General features: G+C 31.6%; 1 protein-coding gene across 14 annotated transcripts; it reads right to left on the bottom strand.

Moving 5' to 3' along the window:
* Positions 1 to 357: 357 nt before the first annotated feature.
* On the bottom strand, positions 358 to 27,529 carry LOC143232409 (apicoplast pyruvate carrier 1-like). Of its 14 annotated transcripts, none has more exons than XM_076467841.1 (11): positions 26,893 to 26,981; positions 25,972 to 26,017; positions 21,123 to 21,414; positions 11,356 to 11,482; positions 10,919 to 11,046; positions 8,677 to 8,803; positions 5,823 to 6,038; positions 4,048 to 4,170; positions 3,369 to 3,578; positions 2,728 to 2,827; positions 358 to 2,285 (listed from the first exon to the last, which is right to left on the bottom strand). In XM_076467841.1, exons 3-11 carry the CDS (start codon positions 21,389 to 21,391, stop codon positions 2,224 to 2,226), a joined length of 1,362 nt encoding a protein of 453 aa, XP_076323956.1. In that variant the 5' UTR covers positions 21,392 to 21,414; positions 25,972 to 26,017; positions 26,893 to 26,981; the 3' UTR covers positions 358 to 2,223. The 14 variants fall into 14 exon arrangements, with proteins under 14 accessions (XP_076323956.1, XP_076323957.1, XP_076323960.1 ...); XM_076467842.1 differs by having other exon boundaries at positions 26,804 to 26,950; XM_076467845.1 differs by having other exon boundaries at positions 26,695 to 26,939.

The raw sequence follows: 27,529 nt of genomic DNA, 5'->3' as shown, positions 1-27,529 counted from the left end.
AAAGTATTGTGCTTATATTTTGAAAATAAAACTTAAATGTTCTTTTTTTATATAAATAAAACAAAACTGTTCAGGAATGTTAGAAAGTTGAGATATGTTCATTCTTTCTTAAGTGCATTATGTTATGAAATTATTTGTAACAGCAGCAGCCAGTCAAATTTAAGAAGTTTAAAATATAGTGTTCAGTTACATTAGTTTATACTTACTGTTTTTGTAGCTTATTAAAAACTTTATTTTGAATGTTGTCTTAATATTACTCATAGAATGAATGTTAGTCTTATAGGAGTGCAATTACCTATAGTATGTTTTATGTAAAGGAGTTATGTGGCTAAGTTTTATTAAAATACTCACAAATAAATCAATTATTTTTATTAAAAACATTTGTCTTCTATGCTTTGTAAGTTTTAAAAGTAGAAATTTATTAAAAATGTACAACTTGTTAAATACAGTAAAGTTCAAATGCCTTTTAACAATATTTTAAGAACCAGAACTTCTAAATCTAAACTTGCATTACAAATAAACTGATTATGATGGTTAATAACTTAAATGATCAGCATTCATAGTCTTTACTACTACTGCTCTACAGTAATTAGTTCACATCCGACAATTCAGCTGCTAACATTTGCTACCAACGGCAGGAAAATGCTGAGAAGTTGGCACAACCAGATTTTCTGACATGTACACCAAAGATCAAAACCTGGCCCATGCACCCATATACAGTTCTCAGGATCTTCCTAAAAGACAGCAAAAGCTGACAGAATATAGTATTAAAAGTGATTAGTTATTTATACCTATTAAGTAAGAAACTAGAAACATATTAGATTTAGATTACTGTAATGGCCAGAGGTCCCCAAAGTTTTTATTTTGAGAGTTCCTTAAATTCTTGGATGACGTCTTATACTTAATGATTTAACATGGGCTATGAAAAACACACAAATTGAAATGCTTTACTTTCATTACAATTCAGTTGTTGATAAAACAAATCTCATATATAAAAATATTTTGCAATAAAGAAATTCTTGCTGAAAATATTACTTTGTTAATGGCAGAGAAGTTTTAAAGTGAATACTTCTACATGTGCTTATTAGGCACACCTGAAACTACTTCCTGAATCCAAATTTGGGGATAATGAGTAGTTGCTTGATATCTGATCACTACAAGTTTAGTGTAAATACTAAATAAATACAGTAAACTTCTGATATGTGAACTACCCACATATTGGACAGTATTCTCTGTTAAAAAAACAGCAATACACCCTACTTTGTATTGTGTATACATGTACAACTGCAATTTTAAGCTTGGATGTAATCTACAGTATCTCTTCAGGTATGTATTCAAGTGATTTAGTTGTACTAATTGCAGGGTAACATTGGTTCTCTGATAAGAAAACTGTTTCCATGAATCAAATAACATAAAATTAAGACTGTCAATTCATGTGAATTGGAGTGTTTCCTTGGTGAATATGACACGGTCATCTACTGAAATTATTTTAAGACCAATGATGAATGTAAACTCAGTATATAGTTTACTCATTCAGAAACTGAGGTCAGAGAGAAAAGTATTTTCTGAATAATTATTAAACTACCTTCTTTTCTGCTTTCAGAAATAATGAATCTGTGTGTGCTGAATTTGTAATGAGCTTTTCATTAGTACAAAAAATATATCATTTGATTTCATTCATGTGTGCTTTGTGCTGATTTAATCCTCCACTACCACCAAAATCCCAGTTCCATGCAATTAAACTTTCTAAACATGTGATAAAACATTCTACAATATATTGTATCAAAAGCCTCTCATGTTGTTTGTTAAAATGTTTCAAAAAATTATAACACTGTTCATAATACACTACCTAAAATATTTACAATAACACAAGTAATTAAACTATGAGGTATTATTGTAACACATTTCTTAATTTGATTATAACTCAAAATTATAAATTTCAATGCATATTTTCTCCAAAAATAGCTTTGATATATCTATAATATCAAAATGTTCCAAAAACCCCTCAGCAAACCAGATCATCTTACAATTGTACACATGGATTATAAGCATAGAATTCACAATAACGTTAAATACACTTCATCATTCAATTTTCTTCATGTAATTAAATACTCTAAAATAAAAATTAATAATACAATAACCAATATAACAGAATATGTAAAAATGAAAGGAATATTATCCATTTCTTCTATCTTTTTCATTGGTTTTGTTCCCAGTAATCCATCATTGATGACGACGACGAACAATTTCAGGATTGTGTGGATAGAAGAGAGTAATGAATAGTGCTAAAATGAATGAATGAATTTTATTCAATGTAATTTAAATTTTAGCATATATTACTTTACTAATGATAAAGACAAAGTATTGTTCGCTTATCTAGTTTTAACATAAATCCAAACAATAAAGCAGATAATTCAAAATATTTTTGAAATACAAAATTATAATTTTAATTATTTTAATATTTGAAGAACAAGAAATCAAGCATTATCTAAACTTGACAAAAAATAAGAAAAACCCTCCAATCCTTTACATTTCATCATCTTCTCAATTTTACAAATGTATTTTGCTTAAACAGCTTTTAAAAAGGCATACAGTACTTAATTTGATGCATTACATAATAACAGTAATCTTACACACACTGCAGAAATTAGATGCAAAACACCCCAAAAAAATTAACAAAGCCTGTTGAATAAATAAAAAAAAATTAATTAAATGGCCTCTTCATACCTGTTAAGCTCATTCCACCAATAAAAGAAAAGGTCCCAAACCAGCCAAAGCTGTTTTGTACTTTTTCAATAATAAAAGCTCCAACTAAAGATGAAAGGGCCTACAGTAACAAAGTTAAAACTTATTAAAAAAAAAAATCACATGCTTGCAATGCAAAAAATAAACAGTTATAAAATTTGCATTTTTTAAAAGATAAAGAGTATTTTATGAACTGATGATACACCATAAATATAGATATAAGAAAACACTAAAGACAGTAACATTAAAAAAATAATAATTAAAGTTACGAAAATATAAGTACAGATGTCTCACACAGACAAATTTTTCTGTAGGTTAAGACTTGCGAGCCACCCCAACTTTAATATTCAGTACATGCAAGATGAGTCACTAGTACAAAATTCCCTACAACTGAAAATACATATGTTAACACAGAACATTTAGAGAGAGAACTTGAATAAATGTATACTGCTGTACAAAATATATAAAAAGTTACATACAAAAGTTATTCAAATTAAGCTATTTCAAGCAAGTTTTAAATACATATTATAATTGTACTGACAAGTTGTTCTTATTGGCTCCTATCTTCTAACACCTCAAAATATGAAAAAAAAAAAAAAACACCAGGAAGTTGCAGTACTTACAGGTGCAGTGAAAATCAAGCCATAGTTGGTTCCTGAATATGTAGGGCCAAATGTCTGTGCTGTTGTTGTTGGGAATAGCACAAATAATCCAGAAAATGTAAAGAAAATTAGCAAAACCCACACACTAAACATTACTTTTTCTCCTTGTGGAGTAGCAATAAAGCTCATCATCAAAGCACAGAGTATTCCACAGAGACACACCATACATGTCTGAAAACAAAGAAAAATACATTAACTTCTGAACAACTAAATCAAAGATTTAACTGGACTTTTAAAGATAAACATTTATATCTAAACTTAGAATTTTCAGCTCAGTTTCATAAAAGTTCATACATCCAAGTTGCATTGTTGAAGTAAAATAATAAAACTTGAACTTTGTTCTTTGAGCTAATAATGGACAAATAAGGTAAAAGCTACCACTTTTAAAAATCTAATTCATGGTTTAATAAATGAAATATACAAGTGACTGAAGTAATAATAGTAACCATTTAAATAATTTAGTTGATCTTGGTTTATTTAGTGTTTTATACACTGCAAAATACAAGATGAAGAAAATTATTCTCATATTTTTACAAACAATCTTTGGATCATCCACAAAACAGCAGGTTTTCAGCCTTTTTTTTTTTTTTACTAAGAGTTATCAAGGCAACCCAAGTATAAGTTGTTTGTTTTTTTTTACCTTGTATGAAGTTTTGTCTTGTAATGATCCCCAAAAAATTCGACCAACAGAGTTAAACACAGATGCAATTGATCCCACTATGGCAAGGAAATGATCATCAAAGATGAAAGTTTGACCAAATGCCTGAAAAAATGAAATTAGAAAATTTGATTTTAGAAATTTGGTATTCATCTGTTAATTACTATGTTGTTTGCAATATATCTGTAGTCCTACTGTTTCTGATCAAATTAAAATTTCTGCCTCATGAACCTTCTGTAGCTAGTAACCAGGAAAGTGGATATAGAAAACACACTATTTAAACTTTCTGTTCCTGGGATAAAAGATCTAACAAATAAAAAATTTAGCTCTTACATTTAAAGTTCTACAAAATAATTTTCCAATATGTTATTTCATTTTTTGATACTCAAAATGAATAATAACTTTATAGAAAAATAATTAAAAGAAACTCAATATGTTTAAGAAAAAACACTTTTTGTGCAAGAACTAAAAGATCCATGAAACATATCTGATCAAGTCTTAAGCTGTTCCTCACTGTCATCCATAAATTTACCATTAATAAAACATTACTTCTCAAGTACTTATATATTGATAGTTGTACAAACAAAGAAATAAATGTATTTAATCATAAAACAGCTTTATTCTTCAAATGAAAATCTACCTTGATCATGAGCTTAGCAGGTGTAATTGCAATGTATTCCAAAATAAAAACAATTTGTCCTAGTCCTGTTGTTTTATATTTTAAGGAAATGCATCTTTCTTTACCTTTAACAACTAATCATTTTACTGTTAACAGTCAGAAAAATAAGTATTCCATTATAATTATGTTTTTAATGCTACAAGACTTAAAATAACAACTAATGAAAACATTCTACAAATGTTAAATGATATAAAGATGGCAGTGACAAAATGCACATGTACAAAATAGTTATGAGGTCAGTCAATTCAACTGACAGAAAGGAAAGTGATTCCATAAGATGTTTATTACAGACTAATCTTGGATTCTTTGAGTAAGAATTTTTTTAGGAACAAAAAAGTAAATATAAATATTAAAAACTACAAGGACAGTCTTCATCAAATACAAGCAATGTGTCTTTACAAAACTGAAAACCTGTTAGCTCTTCAAATTAAAGCTGTTGGATTCAAAAAGTGTTTAAAACAGATGGTTCTTCCAAAGCTTCATATCATAAAACTGTAAATAGAAAACTACCTTTCCAGGTTAAATAGCATAACTCATATGACTAGTTATTCCCATTTGAAAATAATGAAGGTTGTAGGCCTTTAGCCATAAACACACATGCACACAGTGTTGTATTCACTTTTTAAGAGTACCTTACTATATATAAAGCTGATAAAGCCCTCCTTTCTCAAGAACCAATCATATGAGAGATGCAAATATACATGAAACACAAATAGTTTAAATTTCTTGTATGATAACCTTTTCCATAAAATTAAGTGTCAACTACTTAATCTGTTCCTCTTAGTTCTCAATAAGCTTTCTCACTGGTTTACACTTTAGCTGACCATTATCTATATGTAATTTGTAGACTACAGTGCATAAAGTGATTACTTTAAGATAAAAAAGAACTTAATTTAACTTCACAAGATTTAACATTTAAACTAAAAGTTGCGACATGATGCACAAACACATGCATATTATATATGGGTCTTTTATAACCTTAATGAAAACTATACAAGCAACAAGATGAATATACTATATTTAAAGAACATACAAACCCATGTACTAAAGCTAAGTAATTTAAGATACTGATGCCTACTTTATACATTGTGTTGGTAAACTGGACACACTGTATATTAAGAGCAAAGGTAAACCAAAGCATATAAAATTCTTTGGTCTTAACAGCTTCACTTGGTGGCAAGTCACTTATAGCTTTCTTAGTTTTGTAATCCATGATATTCTTCTCCTCGTATACTGTAGTATCCTGAGCATCACTATCGCTGTTGTTTGAAGATTCAAGAAGAGCAGTTTCATCCTGAGAGAGATAATAAAATCATTTGTGGTAGATATATATAGATAAGACAAGCACTTTGATTCAAGATGAATATTAAAAGTACACTAAGATCTGCTAAAAGACAAGAGAAGCAATTTGATATTTTGATTCAAAATTAACTAATACTTAAGATACTTTGTAACCTGTTAAAAGAGCAACTGTAAAATTTCTACTAAAAACAAAACAAAGAACCCTAAGTTTATCAACCACATAGGATCTGGAAAAACACATGACATGAAAATCTTAAGACTTTCAACAATAGATACATGTAGAATATACAGTATATGAAATATCACAAATGCATTTGGGTGCTATGATTACAGACATTATCTATTATGACTTAAAGATGATAAAAAGCTGGCAATGGACAAATTATTTTGATTTCTTAAGCCTCTTATGTTTTTCTTGTTCTGTATTGAGTTTTCTTTTATAGTGTTAATGTAATTGCTTATTTACAATTAATGTATTTAGTAGCATTATAATTGTTGATTTATATATATATATATTCCAATGTATTGATTCTACAGGGTGTTCGGAAAGTCACTGTGCACTTATATATTTATTAACAGACATGTTTCAATATAGAATACAGGAGGTAAATATGAATGACAATTAAAAAAAATGTTGAAAGTAACCCCAATTGGCATCAATACAGGCCTAGATCCTTCTTATTTTGTTTCTAAACACTGCTATCAATTGCTGGCTTGAAATAGACTGAATAAAATATGATTACAAAACTGCACAGTGACTTTCTGAACACCCTGTATGATACTGTATGAATACACACAAAATGTTAATTTTTATGTTATTGATAACTCAGTTACTTTTCTAGATAAAAACAATTAAGTGAAATCATTAAATATTTAACTAATAAATTTCTGTATTAAGTCATTAAGGAAATAAATTATATAATTTATATTATGTATCAGTTTATAGTTCATTTAATACATTTGTGACCTTTCACATTAAAATTAGTAAAAAAAAAACAATATAAGAGAACAGCAAGACTTCAGGAGAAGCTTGAACTACTACACACAAGGATATGTCAGCTAACAATGCATTTCAGGAGATCAGAAAGCATACTATTAGAGTAAAAAGTAGTGAATTTAGTTATGACCCTCTTCTGTTGAGCAACAAACTTCAGTCCTTGGCTTCTGCAGATGAGGAACTATTGGAAGGAAGGAAAACAAAGGGCCAGAAAAAGATGTGGATGATAACAAGGTTATAGGAGTTATAGGTGATTCCTTGACAAGGAATCCTGATAGAATAGTCTGTGGGGTAAATAGGAAGAGAATCAGACTATACTATTGTATTATTTTGCAAACATACACATAGATTATCAAAAATCACAGTATGATTACATTCATGGATGCTTTTGTGGTTATGAACTGGATATATTTCACCCAACCCATGATGGAAGAGTTAAGAGTAAATAAAATGTTAAAATGAGAGTGCAACCATTAAGGGATGATAAAGATGGCAAGTACCTGATGATTATGAGAAGGCTGAGCTATTACATTTTGCTTTTTTCTTCAACTTTTACTAAAGAAAATTTAACTCTCTCAACACTAGCTCAGTCAATATGACTGACCATGTGATCTCTTTGTATTTGTTTAAAGTCTTTAAAGATTTAATACCTCTAACTTTCAATACAGTGTGTATATCCTCACAAAATGTGGCAGTACTTAAGTTAATGTTTTTTACATAACAAAAATCAAATTTTTTAATAAATTATTTTAATAAACTAAAATAAATAATTGTCCATTCATATACTGCATATTTGTTTTGAATAGCCTGTGCAAAATGTAGTTTTTCCTCATCTCAGAAATCTCAAATTTCCTTTATGTAATTCCTAAAACCTCCTAAATAAATTTCAAAAAAAGAGAACTCTCAGCAAATCCTGAAAGAGAGAATGGACACGCAGGAGGTATGATTTTCCATTCATTAGCTTTGTAACCACACATAACTGAAAGCTATAAAAATTATGGTTTACACGAACAATCAATTTTATAATAAGCAAGTTACATTTAATTTTGTACTTTTTCGAGGGGTGGTGGATAAAACAGAGAAGCCAAGAGAAAAGGTCATTTGTGTCACACATGGGAAAGTTAAGAATTTTTTTTAAATATTGCCTTGTAGAATTAGGAACTTAACACTTATATACTACTAAAATATGGATTATTAATTAAAATTTTATGCAATACTAATTGGTATAATGTAAATAAAAAAACAGTAGAAAACTTTGTCATATGTAGTATACGATAAATGGGGCAAGAGGGTTAAAAGACGTCTACAATAAATAAAGAATACCCACTGTTCAACCTCTGTGTAAGTAACACTTGTTATTTCTCTCAATTGAATGATGTAGTTAGGAAATTTATGTAAAATGTAGTGTATTGAGTAAAACTTTAAAGTAAAGCACACGTGAGCACATTTCCTATAACATTTTACGTGATAATTTGTTGATCATATTAAGTAGCATGAAGAAGAATATTGTTGGTCTAATTCAGCTTATTTTGATTGCTCAGAATGAAACATTTGATTCTTTTGATCTTTTGTTATTATGTAAAAGAAATTAAGTTTATATAACTACATATTACAGAAACACGTCACAACATACCGAGAGAATTTCAGTAGGTGGACTGAAGAGAATAATGCACCCTATTAGTTCTATTGCAGCATACACACCTCCTAATAAAAGAAACATCTTAGGAACACGATCTAATATTTCTGCATCTTCAAAATACCTATCAAGTGAGAACAAAAACACCAAAAAACAGCAATTTGTAAATATTCTTCAACATAAAAAAATGAACATTATAAGAATTAGTACCATTCTGTTTTCTTAAGGCTAAATATCTCACCAGGTAAACAGTTTGTGTTAAATATGTCTAAACTTTAAAATTTTATACAGCTCAGTATAAACAAAACCCTATAGTATATTGGCAAAAACCTGATTTTGAGGCCTCTTCAAGATAGAAAAAAGGACAATCACTTTTTTCTTTTTATCTATGAAATAGATATGAAAAATTTGTTCAAGCTGTGTTTTCTGGTACATTTCTCCAGTAGCTGATATCATAGATGTAACAGAATTTTTAATAGTTGCTAGATGGGGTAATTAGATTGTAATCCAACATCCGTAAAACTTGTTGGTAGAGATGTTTTTTTGTTACATATGATTTACATATTTTAACACTTTCCCTCTCCATAACAAAAAACAGCATCCAATTTCTTCAACTAGTTTGGTGAAAGAATGCTTATTAACATAACTGTATAGACATAAGTTGGGCATCTGTGTCTTAACTTTAATTTTCCTTTGGAAAATCTTATTTCTTATATAAATGTATTAAACTTTTAACTAAGTTGGATCAGTTAAGAAACTTATGAGAACATTGAGCCATTTTGCAACTATCTGCCTCCATTAAAATGATGAAAATATCCTCTTGAAAGATTTTATTTTAATGCTTCATTTCCTATTGCAGATCACAGATGTTTATGTTGGAAATGGTAGAAATTTAGCAAAGACATGCATAACGTAAAAAGGATGTTAAAAGTAGTCAAACACTGCTTTTTTTCTACTCATGAAAAATCTTGATCATAATATCAATTAGAAATTATCCAAAATAATATACAGAACTAAAAATAATGTCAAAAGAAAAACTGTGGAAAATTCTTTAATCCAAAGACTGCCAAACTTCAATGCCTCCGAAGCTCACTTTATATTGAAAAGCTGAACACCTTTCTTACATCATATGTCATTTAGATATTCAGAGCTTCCATTATAAACAGTGTGTCTCACAAACAAGTGGACTGAAGAGAACACAAGTGTTAAAATTTGGTTGTACACAAGTTTGGTGTGTTGTTCTGTAACAGTGGGATTATACTTTATTTCACAAGTTTAGAAAAGCAGAAAATGAAGACTTCTTCTTATGGTTATTTCAAGTTTGACAGAATGCTCATATTCACAGTTGTTACATACATTACAAATATTACACTACTACTACAATTTGAAACAACATTTATTCAAGTATCATGAATAATATATTTGAAAGTTGTAATAAGATCTCGAATTATTATTAGACAAACATTAATGAGGTTATGTCATTTTATCATCTACTCAATTTGACATAATTCATGGATAGCATGATATTTGTAACTTGCTTGTATGTCATGGAGAGGAGAAGTCTTAAAGGATATAAATCATAAGCAAAAGTTACCTGGTACCAAACTCTCTGCTTGCCCCTTCTAGCCATGAAAAACACTATTACACATTTATGGTACTGGTTACCACAGAAACATGTCAAACACAAATATAAATAAATAACATCTTAAATTTACTTGGCATCTAAATTAATTATAATCATGTTTCACCAGCTTTAAATATACATTCACATAAAATCTTTATATATATATCCATTTTTTTCATGTATAACAGACAAAGTTATTACAAATAAAGGGTTGTGTTTTGTTCAATCACAGGGAAGGGTATTTCAAAAATAGTAGGTTCTCTTTCGAGATTTGGCTGTCACACAATTACTTGAATTTAATCATTGCACAAAATGAATCTGTAAATAACTAAATATTATTTTTGAAACATCTTTAAAAATATGCAAAAATCTACTATCAAAATTAAAATTAAACCTTAACACACTTAATATTTTTTTTACAGTCATGTAAAATAGATGTGATTGTGGCTTCACTGTTACTGTAGAGATTTAACTAATTTTAACTGAAACAAAAGTAAAATTTCAGTTTTTTGTTTGCACTCAAACTTTAATAAAAGTTGACTTCATAGAATAAGATGAACTTCTTACAGTTGTTTATGAAAAAGAATAAATGGTTTGATTCTTTATCCAGCTTACCCATCGTTTTCGGGCGACTTGTTTTCTGGATTAAGAAAACCTGTCTGAATCTGATTGAAAATTAAAGCTCCAAGTCCAAAGCCACCAACAACAATCCCATTTACAAGACCTTTTCTATGAGGAAACCACTAAATGATAAGAAAAGCTGTATTAGATAAAATATTTTAAGTAATTCACTAAATGAAATAGCTGATCTGACTTCTATTTTTCACAAGCATTATTAGCTATGCTACTAAGATACCTATAACATACATAATTATGAAATATAAACTGATTAACAAATCAGTTACACTAATATCTACCCTAGCTCAAAAACTTTCAAAGTTATCAAATTTCTGCATCTTCACTTTTTTAAAACATAAATAAGCATTGATTACATTTATATAAAATGAAAGTAAAATAGCTTTAGATATAACATTTTACAGGAATTAATTCACCTTCATTCCATTAGCAAGTGGAGCAACATAGGCAAATCCAAGACCACAACTGGATAAAAAACCATAGACAGCAGCCGTTGCAACAAAACCAGATTTTATAGCAAATGTTGAAAGTGCGATGCAGCTGCTACAGATAAAAATGATGAAATGAAATATAGATGTGTATGGAATAAATAACTACTTAACCTTGTTGAAAACTTTATACAGCTGCTGAAAGTTTCATCAAAAGATTGAACTTTTGTTGTTATTTTTATAAATTACCAATTTTATTGCCATATTATCAATCATTTGCTCAAATTTAAGTCTTGTTAAAATATAATCTTGATTGACCTTTACCACTGAACAAATACATTCAATGCCAGTTTCTCTCTTGAAGAAATAAAATTTGTTTCTCATAAAGGTCGAAAACTTAAAAAGGTATAAATAATCAATTTAGAAAAAAAATTGAATGTTTTCCCTTACTATTTGATTATGAAAACTCAGCTAGTTGTAAAAGGCTTACAAAGTTTGTGATGTACTGAGAATTTATAATGATACATGCAACTTAATCATATCATAAACTCTAACAAATAAAATTAAGTTAATGTAGCAGCAAAATACTAAACTAGAAACATTTAAAAAATTTATTTTAGAAAAATGATATAAGCATTTTTCTTGCCTGAAATTATATTTTAGATAAATACCTCTCCATAAACATGACAGATGTAACCTCTTGCTTTTGCCAAGAAATTATTTTCCACATTCAACTGCAGCAGTCTGTCATGAAATCAGCAACAGGAAGGAAATATAACCTCTATGCACAGTAAACCATGTGAGCTTATGCCTTAAAAAAAATAAATCATTTTTGATGAGGTCAAAGAAATATAAAACTGAAGTAGGGAGGATGGGTGAGAGACTCTGTGGAGAGGAGAGTATCTATTTAAAGTACATTTTCAGCTAAGGAAAATGTTAACTTCAGAAATACTACTCATCTTTCTGTATAACTGATATAGAATCCCACAGTGATATAACAGTAGAAAGACTAGTTTAGATAATGAAATTTAAGACAATGTACTTACTAAAAATAGTGTCAAGAAAACAGAAAATCTATGGAGCATGTCATCCAATTAGGGGATGTGAGCTAGTGACGAATACTTGGTAGGAATCTGAATCCATCTCTTGCAAGAAATACAGTTCACACATTAAAAGTGGTAGAGAAATAAGTACTATCAAAAGAACCTCCTGTGTGGTGCTAAAATGTTGCATAAATGGATGAAATGTAAAGATTGCTCAACTGGTCAGTATATATCAGATGGTCAGCAGAGCAATATGGCAGTAAGCCAGACCATATTAAAATAAGAAATGCATAAAATACTTACTAGAATAAGCAAATTCCATGAAGAATGATACCAAATCTGAATCTAGAGGTGAACACAAAATCTATGCAGCTGTCATGAATGCTGAGAAAGATGTGGTTCATAGTGATTTGATTGGTTGGTTGTTTGGTGTTTTATGATGCAAAACAACTTGGCTATCTACATCAAACAACCAGTAAAAAATAAAAAATAAAGTTATTAAAATTTATAAAAAGGAGTCATCTTAAAAAGTCCAATTTTTGAATGAAACAGCATTAAAAGGCCAATGGCCCTTAAAAAATTAAAAACATTTGTGAAACTTGTCATTCCCAATGACACTGTCCAGCATCAGGGAGTAAACCTGTGGACAGAACATCTAAAATGGTGCCATCGTTCAGTCATAACAACGGCATGATGTTAAAATGTGGACTATTGTAACTTGAGTGTCACACAGTCCACATATTGGTGTACAAGTCTCAGATAAAAGAAAATGACGAGGATTAAAAACCATAACCAATGCGTAATCTACTAAGGGCAACTTCCTCTTTCTGATCCTTATGGAAACAAGATGGCTAAAGTCTAACAGAGGATTTTATTTGGAAAAGCTTGTTATGATGTTGCTCACTCCAAGTTGACTGCAAACCGGTGCAGAGCCGAGCCTTTAATACTGGACCATAGTCTATGTATGAAACAGGCACGACAGTCATAGCACCAGAGCAGGCAGACTTAGCACAACTTCACCTACATAGTTGCAGACTGAAACTGTGGAATATCTACGAATGGTATCCCAGTCCTGTTTTTGACCATTCTGTGCCATGTACCAGGTAGGCAGGATTCCACCACATGGAAAATGTTGAAATTTTGGGTAAAGATTGAGCAACTGCTTTGACAATACAGTCAGTTACTACTGCCACACAGTCATCTATCAATGCCTTACATATGACAGCAGGATCAAGTTCCGAGAGAGCAGTGAAAGAGGGCCAGTTGGGCTGGTCCAGCTTCTGCACGGGGCATGGGGGTTGGGTAGCACTGACCTCCACAGAGGGGATTATGTCCATTAAAGTCCCTCAGGGTTAAAAAAGAAGACGACAACTGTTCAACAAAAGCATCAATATCTGACTGACCATAGAGCTCTCCAGGAGTCAGGTAGATAGAACAGACAGTGATGATGTGACCCAAGGAAACAAAGATGGCTAAAACCTCCAAGGGTGTATTGAGTGGCAGAGAAAGAGCTGGCACATACTGGTCAACCACTAGTTCCACACCTCCATGCACTCATCCATTATACAACCTGTAATTGTGGTATAAAGGAAACTGCCAAAAGGTGACAACCATAGCTATAAGTTAGGTTGGTTGGTTTGGCATTTTATGGAACAAAGCAATTAGGCTATCTGCACCAAACATCTGTTAAACAGTTAAAATTAAAATTATTAAAATTCATAAAAATAAATTAAGGTAAAACAAAACAAAGTTGAATTTTTGATTTAAAAACATAAATAGCATTAAATCCAATTTTTATATCTAGTTTACAGCAGTAAGAGAGAAACTACAGAAATACAAGTTGTAAAGGACTTCTGTAGCATAATTCTAATTATTATAACTTACTAGGATGACTAAGAGTTAAGTTCAAAAATCAGCATTAGTCACCTGAAGTTATCCTTTCCAGTCCTGGTTGAGTTATTTGACGTTATAGCCATTTTCTAATTTAAAATTGAACTAGACGTACTTTGATTCTTAAAAGGGAATCACATTAAAAAAAAAAGTCTAATGTATAAATTAAAAAACTTAAATAGCATTAAAAAGATTAATGGCCTTTATAAAACTAAATATATCACCAAGGTGGACAGTGTCACCATCACCAATAACACTGTCTAACATTATGGACAAACTTGGGACATAACATGTTTAAAATGGTGCCATTGTTGACAGTCATAACAATGGCTAGAAAGTAAAATGTGGCTTATTGTGACCTGAGTGTTACACAGACTACGCAATGATGCATCAGTTCCAGATAAAAGAAAACGATGATTTAAAAAACTGTGACCAATGCAAAGTCTAGTCAAAACAACTTCCTCTTTCCGATCCTTACAGAAGCAAGATGGCCAAAGTCCAATATAGGGTTTTATTTGAAAAAGCTTGTTTTCACTTTGCTCACTCCAAGTCGACTGCCAGCTGGCATGGAGCCGAGCCTTGAATACAGGACCATAGTCCAAGTATGGGACAGGCACAGTGGTGATAGTGACAGAGCAGATAGACTTAGCTGCGGTGTCAGCAAGCTCGTTCCTGCAAATACCAACATAGCCCAGTATCCAGAAAAACTGGACAGAAGTAGATGTTAAAAAAAAAAAAGGGCCAGTTGGTTTTTAATATCGGCGAGAACAGAGTGTGAACCAATGTGAAGCAATTCCAGGGCCACTAGAGAACGAAGCAAGTCGGTATAAATAGTACAGTTTGAGTACTGCTAAGCATCTATGTGATCCAGGGCAAGAGAAATGGCATACAATTCCGCAGTGAACACAGAAGCTGTAGAGGGGATTCTGCACGCAGCCTTCAAACCACAACAAACCATGGTAGAACCACCACAGTCACCTGAGTTCAAACTATCTGTATAAATAGGAATGGAAGGATGGTTCAAAAGATGTTCAGCAAATAACAGATGGTATTTCCAATCAGGAGTATCTGCTTTTCTCAGATGACTTAAAGAAAGGTCACATTTGGGAACTGTAATAAGCCATGGTGAGATGGGCTGACCAGTGAATACAGCAATGTTATTCAAGGACAGACCCAATTCATCAAACTGAGCCTGGATATGAAGGCCAAAAGAGCAATGACAGATCATCTGTTCTGAAAAAGTATGGTCCACTGAGGAAGGTAGACACAACCCCAGGTGGGTGGCTTTGGTAAGAAACAATGTTTCAAAGCATATAGTAACAACAGTTGCAAACAGCAGAGGTGCAGAGAAGCTCTGAACTGGGGAAGTGCAGAAAGCCCTGGTGCAGAGCCGAAGTCCTTGATGATGAATGGGGTCCAGCATCTTTAAGGCCAAGATCCTGACAGAGCCACAGACCAGTGACCCAGTCTAGTTTCAATCGAATAAGAGCATGATGTATCTTCAGCATAGAATATCAATCCACTTCCCAAGTGGTGAAAGAGAGGAGGATGTTCAGTGCTCTTGTACAATTGACCTATAGCTGTTTGATGTGTGGTATAAAGGTCAGCTTACAATCAAAGATAAGCCCCAAGAACTTTGTCTCAGGGACCAGAGGCAGCACAACTTCACCAATATGGACTTCAGGATCTGGGTGAATATTCCATTGGTGGAAAATGTGAATGCAAACAGGTTGAGAGAGAGAGAGAGAAGTTAAAGCTGTTTGCTGTGGTCTACTTCATTAAATGATTGAGAGCACTCTGTAGCTGCTGCTCAATATACCTCATGTTCGATGACTGACATGAGATATGAAAATCACCAACAACAGTAAGAGGGAGTTGTTCAGTGATGGCATTAATCTTTATAATGAAAAGTGTGACACTCAAAACACAGCCCTGAGGACTCCAATTTACTGAAGAAAAGAACAGAAAAGTGTCAAACCAACATGAAATTGGAATTGCCTGTCCATTAAAAAATGTTTAATAAAAATGGGCAAATGGCCAAGTAACCCATATATATGGAGGTCTCCCAAAATGCCATACCTTCATGTTGTATCATAAGCCTTCTCCATGCCAAAGAATATTGATACAAGATTTGCTGTTTGAGAAAGGCATCTCTGATTGATGTTAGAGGTCAAAATCAGGTGGTCCATGGCAGAGAGCTGTCATCAAAACCCACACTGGGCGAGTGAGAAGGGGTTGTTTGATTTGAGGAACCAAACAAGACAAGCAATAACCATCCTCTCCTAGGTCTTACAGAGATAGTTCGTCAAAGCAATTGGACAGTAGTTTGAAGGAATCTTGGGATCCTTCCCAGGCATAGAGAAAGGTAGGACAACAGCCTAGTGCCAGGCATCAGAAAAAACATTCTCCTGCCAAAACTGGTTAAAAACAATCAAAAGAATAGCAAAAGAAGCAGGACATAGATGGCATAGCATTTCATAGTGTACATCATCAGGCCCAACCAATGTACTGCCAGACCAATAAAGGACCATTCTGAGATCCACCAGTGTAAAGAGACGACTGTAGTCATAGTGACAATCAACTCAAAAGGAAAGAGGTGACTGCTCTCCCTGAGTCTTGATGGCTAAGAAGGTGGAGGAAGAAGCAGAAGCACTAGATACTCAGCAAAAGCTTTCACCAAGAGTATCAGCAATGCTCTGGGTATTAGTTACTTCCTGGCCATCAGAAAGCAAGATCAAGAAAGGGACAGAATTATATTGCCCACTGAACTTTCAAATCTTGTCCCATTTGACTTTGGAACTGGTGGTAGAAGATTTGCTGGTTGTGAAATTAATCCAAAAATCCTTCTGGCTTTCATGTCTTACTCACTGAGCATGTGCACGAGCCTGCTGGAAAGTGATGCAGCACAAGAGTGTGGGATACCTAAGAAAAGTATCCCAGGCCTGTTTATGAGCCTTTGGTGCCATGTGGCAGACAGCACTTCACGAGAGATGAGGATATCATGGAAAACATGTCAAGGTTATAGGAATACACTGAACAGCTGCCTGTATAATACAGTCAGTTACTGCTATCACACAGTCATCTGTTGATGGCTTCCTGCAAGAGCAGTGGAAGTTTGCTTGATCCAGCTTCCATTGGGACATGCAGGTCAGATGGCATCAACCATGCCCACTCTCTCTCAAAATTATAAGAAAATGATCACTGCCTTGTGGGTTATTGTTAACCCTCCCTGAAAAGTGGGAGAACAGTGAAGAGGAGCAAATGAAGAGATCAATAGCAGTAAAGAACAGACTAGGAGCATGAAAATAAGTACAAGAATCACTATTGAAAAGAGAAAAGTTGTGATCAGAGAGCCAACCTCACAAATAAGTTGGAGACTTTCTTTAAAATACAATGATCTATAATGATACAAGGTAGAGTATCATACAATTGATTGAGTACAGAACTACAAAATGGCCACCTTCATTCCATCTATCTCATGAAAGCATACTCAGACTAACATTGTAAGTCCATAAACTGATTGCTGACTCATCTTTAAATAGGATCCAATTGAAAACATATGAATCTAGATCAAACTTGAAAGGAAAACTTGGAATTAAAATTTCCAATTCTTGTAGGCAAACCAAAGGAAGCAACAAATAAAAGGATAAAGTTTAATGTGAAGAAATGAATCCAAAATGCTGACTCTATTCAGCCATAGCCCAGAAAAAAAAAATCATTTGAGAAAATTATCAATCTTGAACCAAGGACTGATAAGAAATTGGTTCAATTATAAATCAATGACATGATAATCAAGTACCCACCTTTTTGGGAACAACATAACGGTGTTACTCCAGCATTCATAACCTGGAGAAACAGTTCACCCTGATCCAAGTGCTGAAGATAAAAGGGATCTGAGGGGAAGTAGAAAAAGAAGATTGTAGAAATAGTGAAAGCTCAGGAGACCTGTTTTACCCAATAGCATTTTACAAAAGGAGCCCACAGTTCCACAAAGCATAGGTACATGGCTTTCATCAGACTGCAAGTGAGGGATAGCTCCAGAAGTAAGCAACATCTGTAATCCTTGACAGATATCCCTCTAAGAAAGAAGGATGTCAGAAAGTACTGAAAGGATAAGGAGCAGAAAAGGAAGTGATCATACTTGTCAGGACCCTTGAACCAAGCAAAGTAGAAAATGAGCAGAGATAATTACTGATGAGCAACAGTAATTATCTTACTGTTACAGTCTTACTTTTCAAAGGATAAAGAAATTTCTAAAAATACCATTATAAACAAAACGTGCCAAAGTATTTTGACCAAGCAAATCCAAGAAATAAAGAAACTAAGTTCACTGAGACATTGCAGATTTTGAAAAATTTGTGACCAAGATGAAAAACAAACAAGTGTGGTTTTCTCTTCGTGAAGCTGTCCAGGTTGCAATGTAGAGCCTTTAAAAGGTGAAGTGTGAAAAGAATAAAAGCAAAACAAGATGAAGAAAAGCAGACCAAGGATAAGAAATTGGGACAACAAACAAGAAGATGATGATCCTAAAGATAAGAAAAGAGAATCAATGAACTAAAGTTCAAGAAAAGACAAAAAATTACAACGAAAAATCATAAATTAAGATTCTTAAGGTTTGAGAGGACCAGAAAGCTAGGGTTTGGTATATAGGTAAGACAAAAAGGAATTGTTATGAACACAAAATACCAAGAAAGAAATCAAAAGACTTTCAGAGGAAGAAGCTTTATGCAGCAAGGTGCTCATCTGACAAAACAGTGAAGTTTGATCATCACTCCCACAACACACACACAGCCTCAGAGTAAAGAGCACATTTTCTTTGGTAACCAAAGGCAAATATGTAATATTCATAAGATGTACCTCAAAATTAAATCTAGTGTAGCTTTGAAGGAAGCAATAAACAACTGAGAATAAAAGGGAAAATGTCATACCTTTAGAAACAACACAGCAAAGCACAGAGCTTCCTTATAAAAGAAATATAACCATGTGGACAGCAACTGCCTGTTGTAAAAATACAGGTTTAGAGGATGACATTTTGAAAGCTACAATGTTTAGTCTAAATCTGTGTATGGTATTGTCAGTCTTTATTCTAGTGGATACTATAAATACCAACAACACCATACAAACAAAGACACAAGATGGAAGATTTTTGAAATATCGTACTCGAGACGTGTTTTTACAACAGGCAGTTGTTGTCCATTCAATCAAAATTTCTTCAAGAATACTCTGTCTAAACAATCTAATAAAAAATACAAAGATTTCTGTTTCTTGTTTTAAAAGGAAGAAACATTAGCAGATTGCAAGAACAATAGCATAACATTATCCAAATACTAGTATTAAAAAAAAACTGTTAGAGATCTCAAATCAAAGAACAGATTTGAACCAACTTTCTAGTGCATAACAGCAGTAAAATAACTGTCATTGTGCTTCCAATCATTACTGAAAACAGTAAAAGGTGACTTGTTTTAGAATGGCAGGACCTTGCAAAGTGGTAGAAATGAAGATGGTTTAACTCATAGTTAAGCTGATATACAGAAACTTATTTTTTAAATATTAATTTTAAGCAGGTCAGATGTGTATATGTTGGCCTTTGTCATTGATGTAATAATGAATTAGAAATTAACTGTCAAAACCTCGGCACCTAGTGGATAACAAATGTGTATTATTAAAATCATATAAATTCAAGGGCATGCATCCCAATGTTCTGTAATTTGATTTAAAAAAATGAAATTAATACAAAGAAATGTAAGAATTCAAATTAAAAGTTCTATCTGAATGTTTAAAACTTAGGATTTTTTTTCTCAAAATTGAACTGTAAAAAAACAATTCTTGTTATTTTTAAATTTTATGTCATGTTATTTCATAAAAAAAATTGTTTCACAATCAATCCTCTACTTTGTGCTTTTAAAAAATTAATAAGCAGGGTTCTCAAAACCTTTCATGAAAGTCAGGCTGTTTACTCACAGGGCTGTAATATTAGTGTACATAGTTCTTGTGATACCTGTTCAAATCTATTCATACATGAGCAAAGTAGTTCAAAAAGTAATGTCACAGCTGTTAGTTTGGATTAAAGTATGGTTTTATTTCTGTGATAATTAATAATAAACTGTTTTATTTTATTTCATATGCACAAATGAGGGTCAATATTTGCATTATTATGCATTTGATGCTCTTGACTATCAACAATGGTTGGGTTATAACAAATACCAAATACAATACATATGGAAACTAGAAATTTAGGTAATAATTGAAGGTAAGAGAGATTATTCAAAATGCAACTTGCATTTATGATTATCCTTCAGAAGATCATCTTGCACTTGGTCTGAGTATGAGTGTATTTTCTTATAGCAAAGCCACATTGGGCTATCTGCTATATCCACCTAGTGGAATTCAACCCCTGATTTTAGCACTGTAAATCTTTAGACTTACTGCTGTACAAGCAGGGGACCAGTCCGAGTCAAACTGACTTTCATATTTCAAAGTTAAATTTTTAGGACAAAAACTTCAACTGCAAACTACTTTGAAATAGAACTATGAACGTTTCCAAATTTAGACAAAATAGTTGAAAGCCATGTAATACATGTCATAACTATAATAAGGTAGATTTTATCTACATTACTTTCATACTTACATATGTTAGGCTTTCCATATTTCATGTTATTTGACTTATCTAGATGGATTATTTCTATCCAACCATTTTTTAGTAACATAAAAACACCTGTAAGTCAATACAATAGGCTAAAGTCATTAAGAGATAAACATATATCATAAAAGTATTTGATGTCCTGTGACCAAATACAAAATAAATAAAAAAGGAAAGTTTACCTGAAAATTAAGCAGCCAATGAAGCATGTAACACGAGCACCATATCTGTGTTCCAGCACTCCTCCAAATGGCATCATGAGTCCCTGACCAAATATCATAACAGAATTAATCCACACTGACTGACTGTAGGAGACGCTTTCATCTACTTTGCTCTTTATATAAGACATCATGTAAGTGTTCATATTACCAAAAGTGTAAAATGTTCCCAATGTAAGATGTATGAGGAAACTTCCACATACTGCTAAATAACCATAAGATTTGAACATCATGGATTTTTTTTGGTCAACAACACCTAAAAAAAAAGAAAACAAATGTAATAAATGTAAGTGTACATATTTTACTGAAATATACAAAACACTTTTACAATAGCCAAACATAATTATGGACAAAAACATGCCTTAAAACAAATGTAAATACAAATAAGTAAATATGCTATGCTATTTAGAAAACTGGCCAAAAAGAATACTAAATGAAACAATCCATAACCAGTTTCTGCACACAAATAAAGCATGTAAATTAACAAAAACCACAAATAGGCTTTATGTTTTTTAAAGTTTTTATTTGTATTTTTCTATCCTTTCCATAAGAGGAAAGAAAAAAAAATGTTCACATAACTTCATTTACCATCCAATTTTTCACACTTAACAGCAAGAATTATAGAATTAGGGGACACAAATATAGATTTAGGCAAGATAAAAGCTGTCTTCAGGTAAGACAATTTTTATTTTTCAAATAGAGTGGTTGGCCACTAGAATGGGTTGCCTTTGAATCTTGTGGAGACAGTAAACTTAAGTTTAAAAAGAAAGCTTGATGGATTTATGAAAGATATAGGTTTGCTTTAAATTTTTAAGTTTTAGTTTAGTAGCTTAGAGGATGGGACAACTGAAATGGGCCAATAGGTTCCTTGTTGTCCCTAAACATTATGTTAACTAGCAACTGGCCACAACAAAAATTTGTATGTAAAGAAAATGCTTTAAAATTTTAAAATGTTGTCTTAAATTATTTGAACAGTTTCTTCCAGATACATACACAAGTCACAGTAGCAGCTGAAATGTGTACTGGAGTTAAAATTTATCACGTCTAATTTAAATTAAAAAAAAATCCTGATCTTAAATTGCCAATACTAGAATAAACAACACTTTATTTGTAAAATGGGAATAACCATTCTATCAATATTATTTGGCACATCCTAATTATTCATCCAGATGTTAAAGTAATTTTTTCTGCCAATGAATTATAAATATGCATTCTATTGAAAAATGACAGTTTAAAATATTACTTGTATTATACACTTACAAGGTTACTGATGAAGGATTTAATATCATCATAATACTTCCATATGGTGGAAGCTAAATAGCCTCACAGCTAGAAACACATGCTAAAAAACAAGTTAACTGGCCTGATTCAAGGTATCAGTTCAAAGATAAAAAAGGGGGTCTATTTAACCTTTAGAGGGCTCTAATACAAAGATGTCATTAAGAAGTGGGGCCCAGCAGTTTCCTTCAGCAATTTTTATCTGTAATCTTCCTTTTTGTTGTTTAAATGTAACTTACAGCTTTCATCATTTAAAATTAATAGTTCATTATACAACTTTTTAACACATCAGTAATCTTCCATGCATAAAATATGTCTGCTACCCTGTTCTATTTAACAAAGTACTGTGTCATTTCACGTCTTTAAAAAACAGTTTTCTGCATACAGTTTTATTCATTTTATCATAAAGGGCTCTCTACGAATTAGGCTTTAGAAGTACTAACTGTTCAAATAACAGTGGTCATCAAGACAGATAAATCCAAGCCTGATCTTGTTCAACCAAATGTAACTTCACTTTTAGGAAAAGAAAACATTAAACAAAATCATACTGTCAATTAATATGTACTCATGCTACAATTATTCTTTTTTTTTTTTAAAGTTTCCAACATTTGCAAGTTATTGTTATTAAAAAATTATAGTAACATTTTAATACAAACATTTTGAATAGAACACTTTCAATGACTTCCTGTGGTAGGTTTTATCGCCTACATAAATTTTACTTTTTAGTATAAAATTACTGATGATTAAAATGTAAGACTCAAAAGCCAAAAAAAAAATTTACCTTGAAACTAGATCTAGTCCATTTATTTAACCAAAGTTTAGTGAGTAGTACCAGCTCCATCTTTTATTTTTCAACTTTGACTTATTTAGCACTACTACGCTAAGAAAATTGCAAATTTAAAAAAACAACAAAACAACTGATATTGCCCTCTGGGAAACTGGCAACTATACTTTAAAAAAAAACAAGTAAATGCACCTCTCATATTACACCAGTTTCATTTTAATTGCTAAACTATTTTCTGAAGGGGAACTTTACCCTCTCTTACCTCTACAAAGAATTCTCCCTATGACCCCCCATAATGAAAAGGGCCCCTTCTCTGGTTTTATTCTAATGCCTTCCTACCATAAAAATTGATGAGACTCTTGTTGGTGGTGGTGATTATGATAATTTCCTTACTTAATTCATTGGTTTGGAGAAAGCAATAAATAAACATAACAAGGGTATAATCTTTTAAATTGTGTTACTGGACACAAGAAACAAGATTGTGGTAATTGTGGCTTGCAGTTACAGAGCTTCTGACTAGAACAGGTTTTCTCATCCTGGTTAAATATTTCATGGTTACTATTTGTAGAACCCAACACAGACTATTTACTTTAGATCTTTTCTTCATTTAAGACTACCACTATTCAAGACTAAAATTAAGTAACCAGTACATTCTGAAAAGGCAGACATAATAAGTGAAAATATATCAGTAATGTTCAAAAAGATAAAAATAAATTTTACAAAATGGTGAAATTTAGACATCAGCCTTTTCTGAAATGGATGGATATGAAAAAATATTAACATGTCAAATTAATCCACAATACCATATACACATGCAGAGAACTTGACAGCAGATCCCAGGATTTAAATCAGTAATTACTATGTGCATAACAGGAAGCATAATAACTCGGACAGGTTTTAGGGATAGAGAAGAATACCATGTCAAACAGAGACGAGACTAACAAGTTAGACAGCTTGGATTAGCATTACAAAACTCTGAGTTCTCAAAGGCTTTATTTGGACTACTTAAATTAAAATTAATTGCAGTAAAAAGAATTTTTTACATTAAAGCAGAAATAATTTGTATAATAAGAATAACACAATGTAACAAAATTTTTTACTTTTTCTTGTTCCTGGTCAGAAAGTGAAATTTCCCAATTGCTTATGCCTAAAGTAAAGGAAAAAGACCTATTTTTCTCTTCAAACTTTGCTTTTGTGACCTGGAAGCATATAAGGAAAACATGATGGGAGACTGTATTTGGGGGCTGATACGTGAAAGTGATTTGCATTACTGTCCTAAATCTCGAAAAACTACTCACTTCTAAACATTTTTGTAGAACTTTAGTATAAATACATGTAAATCTTGATTCATATGTTGTTTTATTTAGACCTTATGTAAATGAAAGTGTGCAAATTTGCCAGTTTTTACATAGATCACAGGTTAATTTCTAAATTTCGTTATCCGGGTCACAGAAACAAAGTTTGAAGGGAATGATGGCCATTCTCTATACTTTTACAAGATATGCAATTAAGAACTAACACATACTATCCAGGAACAAAATTTGTGTTACATAGTGTAATCAGTAAAATGCATTATTCATTTCTTACATGAAAGTTAGAAGGTCAAATGAAAAAATTGGTATTAGAAATGGAAACTTTAATAACCAATATTATTGAGTTATTAAACCCTAAAATTACTGGGAAGGTCCATATTAACTTCAGTGAACTTTTTAAAATGCATTTTCTAAACTATTTAAGTATCAAGTTGCTTGCAAGTCCATGAATATATTGATTAAGTACCTAATAAAATAGAATGTGCCATATGAAATTCAAAAGCAAAATGCAGTAAATTTAAATTTATCCCACTAATTTATGCTGGGTTTTTCTATGTAATTTATAAGAAATTAAATCATTTCATCTACTTTTTTACCCAGTTATTTAAAATAAGTGCTGTAACAGGTAAAAACACAAAACCACTCAATATGATGGTAAATTATTTGTAAATAAATTTGCAATTTAAAAATCAAATAAAAAAGTAAGAAAATGAATGTTGTAAGGATTAAAACAATTCTTCAAGGACACAAACAAACAAAAAAAAGAAAGATGATGTTGATCAAAAATAGAATGAGTACTTTGGAGATTTTTGTCTGGCTTGTCAATCATTATTACATGATTCATAGCAAAGGATATGTTCAGGCAGCTTACACACTGTAAAAGCACAAGTTTCTAATGATAAACTACATGGTAAAAAAATCCAGGAAATATATTCACCTTACAAAGAGTTAAAGGGTTTCCTCACTGTCAGTGGAAATGCTAATTTACCTACATACTTTTGGTTTCAGGCTCAGAAACAATTATAGGTGTTCAAGAGCATGTTTCTAGCAATAAAACAAATACAAAAACAAAAAAAACTACTTGTTCAATGGGCAAATAACAAATTTTGCCATTCATTGGGCAACATGTCTTTTTATGCCAATTAGGGTCCACCCTTAAAAATTATTCTTAGTGGTGTAGTGTTTTGTGCCAACCAAATCCTAATCATTTTCCAACCCTCACATGTGCACATATAGGTTGAATTTCAACAAGATACAATTCACAAAATGCATTATTTATGTAAATTTTAAGTCATAATTTGAAATATATATTCTATTATTTTTAAATACACAATCTGAAATATGCAAATATATTTATATATATCTGCACATCTAAAGCTTATTTTACAAATCCATGCATTATAATCATGCCAAGGGAAAGAGTAAAGGGGAGACCTACTACTCCAACTCCACTATACCATTGGTAATTCTTTTCAATCAAATATCTAACAATTTAAAAAAAAAAAGAATTAAATTATTAATAAATCTTTACACACCACAAGGAATAAAAGCTTAACTGAAAACAGAGAAGAAAATGCAATATGTGCTAATCCAACTTTCACTGATAACATTACCAAATTATTAGTCAATGAGAAAAATAACAGTCTCTAGCTTGTGATTCATAACAATACGAAAAAAAAAAAAAAAAACAGTTGCATATTATTACGTTAGTGCATTTCAAGACTATGTTATATCCATAAACATCATGCAAAGCTACAAAATGTTCCACTCTCAATGTAAACCAAAGATTAATGAGAAAAAAAAATGGTGTTTGTAGCAACTCTATAAAGTGCTACAATTATAAATTGTAATAATACTTTTTTTTTTCATAAAATATGTTTGCAAACAATAACGAAGAAACTACAATGGATCACTTTCACACTCAATCCATTAAAATTTTATACTCAACTCAATTTAACATTGAAGTCTGTATATAAGATTTAAGTAATTTTTGGTTTATAGACTTTAGTTTGATCATTACATGGTTAATAAGGGCATGATGCATAAAACAGTTCAGTACAAATACTGCATTTGCTATCACTCACTTCAACTAGCAATTACTATTATTAGTATTACTATTAGTACTAAAGAGCTTAGAAGAACACCTGGAATTTAGAAATACCTGTAAATTTTAAGTTAACACAAAAACTATAATATAAAAGAGTAGTAACACTGTAACGCACAATTTATAGTCTTAAGTTTCTTTATATATATATAATTCATCAGCTAACTCAAAATTAGTTGCATCAAACATGTATTTTTCCATATCTATCTTTCTACATTTAGTATCGTCGAGTTTGACAGATTTTCTATTATTTACATGTACGTCTAGCAACGTTCACATCCACTTCCCCAGCCATTAATTACACACATACTTCTTTGTTTTGTTGTTTTTTCACAACATTTGTACCGTAGCCGTGTTGTAACAGTTCACGCTAGGTATCTTGCGAGCCAATCAAACAAATTGTGGTAAAGATAACAATTTCCAACTTGAACTGATGTTCATTATTGATATTAAATAAATAAAGATTTATTGTAATTATAGTTCGAAATAGATTTGCATTATACCTTCCACACTGACCACAGACCATATATATTTTTGCGTGACTGCAAACATTACATTTTTAATTTCGTTGGTTCATCTATCAATCAATATTAATTTAATCTTAAAATAAATTTGAGATATTTTATTAGGTAAAGCAACATAAAATGTCTCAAAACATACGCTAGAAAACAAAGTTTCTCCCTCTCTCGGGATTTGGAGATATAATCATATGTACCTTAGAGGGTCGGGTGCGCTTTGACCTCTTCCTCCTTCCTTTACTTACATGATCATGCAGTGTAGTTTGGTATGACTGTCTACTGCCTTAGGGTCAGAGTGGGCTGAATTTCTCTGACCCTTTCCAGAGCAATGACCATGTACTGGTTTCATACATTTATAGATATTATTTGCCCTA

This window comes from Tachypleus tridentatus, chromosome 11 (genome assembly GCF_004210375.1).
Source record: "Tachypleus tridentatus isolate NWPU-2018 chromosome 11, ASM421037v1, whole genome shotgun sequence".
NCBI classification, from domain to species: domain Eukaryota; kingdom Metazoa; phylum Arthropoda; class Merostomata; order Xiphosura; family Limulidae; genus Tachypleus; species Tachypleus tridentatus.
This window is presented reverse-complemented; position numbering and strand designations above follow the sequence as displayed.

Bases quoted from the DNA above. Each gene is read 5' to 3' on its own strand.
- LOC143232409 (XM_076467839.1), bottom strand. From the start codon at position 26,932: ATGGCTGGGGAAGTGGATGTGAACGTTGCTAGACGTACAT. The intron at 11,483-21,122 runs GTAAACTTTCCT...TTTTATCTGTAG, and splicing joins ATTGGCTGCTTAATTTTCAG to CAGCTGCATCGCACTTTCAA. The intron at 11,047-11,355 runs GTGAATTAATTC...CTTATCATTTAG, and splicing joins CACTTGCTAATGGAATGAAG to TGGTTTCCTCATAGAAAAGG.